This window comes from Rhinoraja longicauda, chromosome 20, assembly GCF_053455715.1.
Source record: "Rhinoraja longicauda isolate Sanriku21f chromosome 20, sRhiLon1.1, whole genome shotgun sequence".
Lineage (NCBI taxonomy): Eukaryota > Metazoa > Chordata > Chondrichthyes > Rajiformes > Arhynchobatidae > Rhinoraja > Rhinoraja longicauda.
The window spans coordinates 7,983,532-7,989,925 of NC_135972.1; the positions used below are offsets into that span (position 1 = coordinate 7,983,532).

The window sequence follows — 6,394 nt, forward strand, 5'->3', positions numbered from 1 at the left end:
GGACTCCATTCTCTACCGAAATATCATCACGGATGGTCCAGTATTCGCGGAGGATAGGCTGAACTTGTTGTCTCTTTTCTGGCCACCCCTGTATTACCATTTGGGTGAGGAGCTGGAGTTCTTCATCTCTGGCTGTTTCCTCTTTAATCTGTTCCAGCTTCACGCTTGTCACACTCACAATGTGGTGGATCTTTATGCTCAGCCCTTCCATCTCTTGTTTGTCATGTGTTGATAGTCTGGATAGGGCGTCAGCTAGCAGCAGGTCTTTTCCTGGCTTGTATCTGATGTTGTAGTCGTAGCTCTGTAGCCTCAGTAATAGTCTCTGTAGTCTGGCTGGTGCTTTGGTGAGGTTTTTTTTTCCGATTTGTTCTAGAGGGCGGTGGTCTGTTTCGATGTCGAAATACCTTCCATATAGGTAAGTGTGAAATTTCTCGCAGCCATAGACTACTGCTAAGAGTTCTCTCTCTATGTTTGCGTACCTTGATTCTGTAGGAGTGAGTGCTTTGGATGCATACGCAATAGGTCGGCCATTTTGTATCAGTACTGCTCCAACTCCTCTCATGGAGGCATCAACTTGGAGTGTTACAGGTTTCTGTCTGTCATAGTACTGCAGGATCGTTTCTTTGCTGATGAGTTGTTTTAATTTCCCAAAATCTTGGCTATGTGAAGCACACCAATCAAATTCAGCGTCGTCTTTCATCAATTCACGGAGATTTGCTGTATGATTAGCAAGCTTAGGTATGAAGACTCCCATGTATTGTATGAGCCCTAGGAAACTTCTTAACTGTTTCTTGTCTTTGGGTTCCTCCATGTGGTTGATAGCATCCACTTTTGTAGGGTCCGGTTTCACTCCTTCTGCAGAGTAAATCAGTCCAAAGAATTTGCACTCCCTTTCTTTGATTATGCATTTGTCTGCATTGAGCTTTATGCCGGCTCTTCGAGTTTTTTCCATAGCCTCATGGAGGTTGTAATCATGCGTGTTTTCATCTCTGCCGTATACTTGGATATCATCTGCTATCCCGATTGCCCCTTTACAGCCTTTGTATGTTTCATCTATTTTCCGCTGGAAGACATCTTGACTCACCTTCAGCCCGAATGGGAGCCTGTTGAATCTGAATCTGCCAAATGGCGTGTTGAAAGTGGTGAGCATTGATGACTTCCGGTCTATTTTGACGTTCCAATATCCATTGCTAGCATCCAGCTTGCTGAACACCTTGGAACCGGCTAGTGCGGGTGTGATCTCTTCAAGGGTTGGAGTTGGATAATGGTCGCGCTTCAATGCATTGTTCAGATCCCTGGGATCAAGGCATATCCTTAGTTTTCCGTTTGGCTTTTCTTTGATAACAATTGAATTTACCCAATCAGTTGGTTTAGTTATTGCTGTGATGATGCCCTTTTCTTCCATTTCGTTTAGTTGTTCCCTTAGCCTCTCTTTCAGTTCAAGGGGAACACGGCGGGGTGGGTGGATCACTGGCTTCACACTGGGGTCTACTGTGATATGGTATTCGTATTCCTCAAAACAACCAACGGTATCGTCAAAACACTCTGGGTACATGTCCATCAATTCTTCTTTGTTCCTGATGGGCGGCCGGTTTTTGATGGGTATGTTTCTGTCAATTCTGCAGGAGTTTGTCTTGATTTCATAGTTGATTGACACAATCTTCAGTCTTTGGCACGTGTTCAGGCCGAGAATAGCAGGTCCTTTCGATTTAGTGATGAAGAAGGGGCATTTCACTTCTTTCCCTTTGTATGTTCCTGCTATGATTATTTTGCCTAGCTGTGGGATTATGGAACCTCCGTATGCAGCTAGGACTACATCGCTACTTCCAAGGATTCCTTTCCTGACGCTGCCATCTTTTGTCATGTGTTCAGGGAATATCTTTCCGTAAAGATTGACTGGTAAGATATTGCTCTGGGCTCCAGTATCAATTTTGAGCCTTAGATTAATCGTTGTTCTTTTCTTTCCCACTTTTTTCTGTAGTTGTATTATAGTATATGCTTCCTCTCTGTTGCTATGTGTTTTGCTGTTTCCCATTTCGTGGACGTCAATGGTCCCAACGGAAAGGAATTCTTCCTCAGAGGTATCTGAGGTTATCTCCTCTTCCTGTTGGACGTGTGCGTGTATTTGTTTCCTTCTCGTATTTCTATCGTTCTTTGACCATTGCTGCTTTGGCTTGGTGCTGTATGATTTTGTTGACCTACACATTTTCTTCCAGTGGTTAGGCCTCCCACATGAGTTGCAGGTAGTCCCGTATGCTGGGCACGCCCTGCGATCATCAAATGCATGCTCTGTACCGCAGTTCCAGCAGCTTCTTTGGCTTGCTTGTTTGTTTGCATGCCTAGAAAATGTCTGCTTTGGAGCCTTTAAGGTGGAGCCAGGGTCACGTTTTGAGAGAGCGTCTATATTCACTCTGGTGCTGCTCTGAGATGAGCCAACTTGAAGGCAGAGGGAGGACATTTGTTTCCTTGTGGCTTCGAAAGCTCTGGCAGCATCTACGGCGTCTTTTAGGTTGAGGGTGTCTTTCCCTATTAGGGACTTTTGGACCTCTTGGTGGGCGCACCCCCATATTAGCTGGTCGACAATTCTGTCATCTTCATCACCAAATCTGCATTTCTTGGCCACGTTCCTTAGTCTCGAAAGGAAAGTGTCGGTTGTTTCTTGTGGGTCTTGTCTTAGCCCTTGGAACTCATACCGATGGATTCTGTGGTTTGATTTGGGCTCCATATGGTTCGCAAACCTTTCAAGGACTATTCCCGGATTATTGCAGTCAGGCTCTGTTAAGCTCCAACTGTTAAAAATGTCTAGACCCTTCTCCCCGAGCCATAGTAAAATATAACTGACCTTCTCTTCATCTGCAGTTCCTTTCAGGAAGCTTTTAAATGCCAGCTGGCTCTTTTGTTTGAATTTCTTGAACGCCTCCACCACATCATCGGCGTCCCAGTTCATCGTAGGGTGGAGGCTCATTGCTGCTGTGGAGGCCGCCATCTTGTGTTGTTAGGCGGGTGCACAAAAAAAATCAATTTCTCTGCAGCCGCTGTTCCTAATTCACAATAGCGATTCACAATAGCGCGGGTTTTTACTCGAAAGTCACCGCTGCCACCATGTTGTGTCTTCGGGTTTGATGTCCTGATAATAACGACACAATTCAGGTTGTTTCAGTTGCCTTAATTTACTCCTTTATTCAGCTCCTTGCCTGTGTGGCGTAGTGATACTGAAAAGTGCTTACATACCTAATCACAGTGTGTGTGTGTGTGTGGTGAGTGTGCCTGATACAAAGTAGTGCAGGAGGTTGGGACTGCTACAATGAATATGTAGCATATGTAACAGGGAGGGGGAGGGGGGGAGGGGGAGGGGGAGGGGGAGGGGGAGGGGGAGGGGGAGGGGGGAGGGGGAGGGGGGAGGGGGGGGAGTGGGTGGGAGCCGGGGTCTGAGGCGGCGGTTGCCGGGCCGCTGACTGTCCAGGCCTCGGCCTCGGGCCCCGGGGGGTAACGGCTTACCCGCGCCTGCACCGTGCCCATGTTTCCCCGGCCCGGCCCGGCCCGGCCCCGGGCTTTCTGCTGTCTACGGTCAGTGAGTGAGTGTGAGCGGCGGCGGCTTCCAGAAGGTTCCCCGGGCTGCGCTCGAGCGGGTCACCCCTCCAGCGGCCGCTGCACGGGCGCCGCCATGACACCTCACGTGACCTGCGGGGGGCGGGGCCCAGAGCCTGCCTGGACCCTGTCACTCACCCGCTGCCCAGAGCCTGCATATGCTTCCTCACCCTCTGTATGCTCTACAGCACTGGTGCATGTTCTCCAGCACGGATGCGTGTTACTCCAGCACTGGTGCGTGTTCTCCAGCACTGGTGCATGTTACTCCAGCACTGGTGCATGTTACTCCAGCACTGGTGCATGTTCTCCAGCACTGGTGCGTGTTACCTCAGCACTGGTGCGTGTTCTCCAGCACTGGTGCATGTTACTCCAGCACTGGTGCATGTTACTCCAGCACTGGTGCATGTTCTCCAGCACTGGTGCGTGTTACCTCAGCACTGGTGCGTGTTCTCCAGCACTGGTGTGTGTGTGTTCTCCAGTGTTACTCCTGCACTGGTGCGTGTTCTCCAGCACTGGTGTGTTACCCCAGCACTGGTGCATGTTACTCCAGCACTGGTGCGTGTTCTCCAGCACTGGTGTGTGTGTTCTCCAGTGTTACTCCAGCACTGGTGCATGTTCTCCAGCACTGGTGTGTGTTACTCCAGCACTGGTATATGTGTCATAGATACATAGAAAAATAGGTGCAGCAGTAGGCCATTCGGCCCTTCAAGCCAGCACCGCCATTCAATATGATCATGGCTGATCATCCACAGTCAGTACCCCATTAATTCCTTTAGCCCGAAGAGCTAAATCTAACGCTTGAAAACATCCTGTGAATTGGCCTACACTGCCTTCTGTGGCAGAGAATTCCATAGAATTTCTTTCTTTATGATTAAATATTCGCAAATATTTTTGAATTTCAAGGAGATTTAGTAAAGGATACAATTTTCCCCAGCCTTAGCCCCCTGACAGACTACTGTTGTGTTCATGCAGGACACTGCAAAGTTTTGCCTGAAGAAGGATCTCGACCTGAAACAACACCCATTCCTTCTTTCCAGAGATGGTGCCAGTCCCACTGAGGTATTCCACCTTTTATGTCTCTCTTCAGTGTAAACCAGCATCTGCAATTCCTCCCTACTTATTCCCTAGTTTGGATCGAGTATGATAGTTGCACTATCCTACACACACTAGGGACAATTTACAATCTTTACCAAAGCCCATTACAAACCTGTACATGTTTGGAGTGTGGGAGGAAACCGGAGAAGACCCACGCAGGTCACAGGGAGAACGTATAGACGACACCCATAGGCAGGAATGATCCCAGGTCGCTGGCATTTTATGGCAGCAGCTCTTAGTGCTGCACCACCGTGCCACTAAGGCCTGACTTATCTCCGAGAGGCAGTTAGTCAACTCCGCATTCAATAAAGCATTCAAATATTGACATGAAACAGTAGGGTGCTTGCCAATAACAGCCCTGTAAAGAAATAATTTTGTTTCTATGTGATTTACAATAAAGTACCATAGGTTATCTTAAGCATTGAACAGTACAGCACAGGAACAGGCCCTTCGACCCTAAATCCTTGTATGAAACATGATGCCAAGGTAAACTAATCTCCTTTGCCTGCATATGATCCATATCCCTCCATTCCCTGCAGAAGTAGCATGCTTAGGATAGACACAAAAAGCTGGAGTAACTCTGCAGTTCAGGCAGCATCTCTGGAGAGAAGGAATTGGTGACGTTTCGAGTTGAGACCCTTCTTCACCCAAGTAGCTTGCCTGTCTGAATATGATCATTTTCATCAGAGGAAACTAGAAATTTACACTTTGATCTGGAAAAAAAGTATTTATTCACATAAAAACACACGTCACTCAGAATTATAGGTTCTTCAAATATAAACCCCACAAATAATTCATTTACTGGGAAGAATGCATTGAACATTTCCAAATTCAGGATGGAACTCAAGTATTAGACTTCTAAGGCTCTGGGTTGAAGACAGTTTATTCAATTCAAATATCTGCTATTGAGTAGTTATTTTTGTGCTTTTGAGAGATACAGCGCGGAAGTAGGCCCTTCATCCCACCGAGTCCGCACCGACCAGCGATCCTTGCATATTAACACTATCCTACACCCACTAGGAACAATTTTTACATTTACCAAGCCAATTAACCTACAAACCTGTATGTCTTTGGAGTATGGGAGGAAATCGAAGAACTCTGAGAATACCCACGCAGTCACGGGTAGAACGTATAAACTCCATACAGACAGCACCCGTAGTCGGGATCGAACCCGGGTCTCCGGTGTTGCATTCGCTGTAAGGCAACAACTCTACCACTGCCCCACTGTATTAAACAATGTATTCTTCTGCTTGCCTTAAGTGGCATAAAACATTTCCTGTTATCCTGCTAAGTTTTCTTTTCTGTTCAGTTCAGTTTCTTGTCATATGTACCAAGGTACAGTAAAAAGCTTTTGTTGCATTCTATCGAGTCAGTGGAAAGACAATACATGATTACAATCGAGCCATTTACAGTGTATAGATAAGTGATAAGGGAATAATATTTAGTGCAAGGTAAAGCCCACAAAGTCCGATCAACGATAGTCTGAGGGTCACCAATGAGGTAGATAGTACACAGACAAAATGCTGCAGTAACTCGGTGGGACAGGCAGCATCTCTGGATGGAAGGAATGGGTGATGTTTCGGGTTGAGACCCTTCTTCAGTCTGAGAGTAGGTATATAGTAGTTCAGGACTGCTCTCTGGTTGTGGTAGGATGGTTCAGTTGCCTGAAAACAGCTGGGAAGAAACTGTCCCTGATTCTGAAGGTGTGCAT

At 47.0% G+C, this 6,394-nt stretch overlaps 1 protein-coding gene across 1 annotated transcript in view; it reads right to left on the bottom strand.

Moving 5' to 3' along the window:
* LOC144603351 (sorting and assembly machinery component 50 homolog B-like) overlaps positions 1-3,699 on the bottom strand; it is a 26,721-nt gene extending 23,022 nt beyond the window's left edge. Inside the window, exon 1 of the mRNA XM_078416501.1 lies at positions 3,499-3,699. Within this exon, the coding sequence (XP_078272627.1) occupies positions 3,499-3,519 (21 nt within the window). The 5' untranslated portion in view covers positions 3,520-3,699. The remainder of the gene's footprint in view (positions 1-3,498) is intronic.
* Positions 3,700-6,394: the final 2,695 nt, after the last annotated feature.